Source organism: Cynoglossus semilaevis, unplaced genomic scaffold (genome assembly GCF_000523025.1).
Source record: "Cynoglossus semilaevis isolate Cse_v1.0 unplaced genomic scaffold, Cse_v1.0 scaffold3609, whole genome shotgun sequence".
NCBI lineage: Eukaryota > Metazoa > Chordata > Actinopteri > Pleuronectiformes > Cynoglossidae > Cynoglossus > Cynoglossus semilaevis.
The window spans coordinates 1-958 of record NW_007585255.1 but is presented as its reverse complement, the minus strand read 5'-3'; the positions used below and the strand labels follow the sequence as shown (position 1 = coordinate 958).

The 958-nt window shown below is 50.6% G+C and overlaps 1 protein-coding gene across 1 annotated transcript in view; it reads left to right on the top strand.

Moving 5' to 3' along the window:
* The window catches only part of LOC103398995 (fibroblast growth factor receptor 1-A-like), a gene marked incomplete at both ends in the record, with an annotated part of 7,139 nt that extends 6,707 nt beyond the window's left edge, over positions 1–432 (top strand). Inside the window, one exon of the mRNA XM_025053937.1 lies at positions 217–432. Coding sequence (XP_024909705.1) covers positions 217–432 — 216 coding nt within the window. The remainder of the gene's footprint in view (positions 1–216) is intronic.
* Positions 433–958: the final 526 nt, after the last annotated feature.

Below are 958 nucleotides of genomic sequence, written 5' to 3'. Positions count from 1 at the left end.
GGGTGGGGCCGGGCGGGGCGGGGCTTCCTCTGGTGCAGGTGGTGTCGGACGATGGAGGAGAACGCGGAAAAATCTCTCTTTTTCTGTTACTCATGGTTGGTTCCCTTCCCTTCCTTCTACCTTCCTTCGTCCTTCCTCCCCCCTCCCCTTCCTGGGCCTGTTGTTGGGTCTTCTTCTTCTTCTTCCTCTTCTTCTTCTTCTTCTATCATTTCCTAGACCGCTGGCCTTAACACCACCGACAAGGAAATGGAAGTCCTCCAACTGAGGAACGTGTCTTTCGAAGACTCGGGGGAGTATACCTGCTTGGCAGGGAATTCTATCGGGTTCTCGCATCACTCTGCATGGTTGATCGTGTACGAAGGTACCAGTAGTTCTGTCACTTCCTGTCTATCGTCCGACCTCCCCGACCTCGACTTCCGACCTCGCCTTATCGCAATAAAAGGCTCTTGGACTTTTATTTGATAAACGGGAAAAGAAGGCGGAGGAGGGTCGGGGTTGCCGGCCACTTCCTGTCTTGAGATCTTCGCTAACCCGGACGTCGCAGTTCGCCAAACAAACCGGGATTGATTAAAAAGTCGGCGGGTAAGAATTCCGAAAAACAAAATGGACTCCAGATCTAGGCTAGTCTCTTAAATCGGAACCCGAAAACTCGCAAGGCGAAAGGCTCTGCTTTAGTGTTAGCTGGTTGATCGGGAATGTCGTAATAAGATGGGTGGGAAGAAATTTTTTTCCAAATTTTGCGATGATTTTTATTGAGCCGACGACCGATCAGATCTCAGAGGAAGAGTGCGATGTTTGTTTGGCGTCTGCGATCGTTCGGTCGCGTCTGGATCTCTCGCTGCTACTCTGTTGGTGTTGACGTTTGTTTGGTCGTAAGATCGGAATTTTTTTTTTCTTTAACCCGCTCCACAGATGACATGCAGTCGTGGCGTGGTCACCTGGTATCATGGTCACCTGG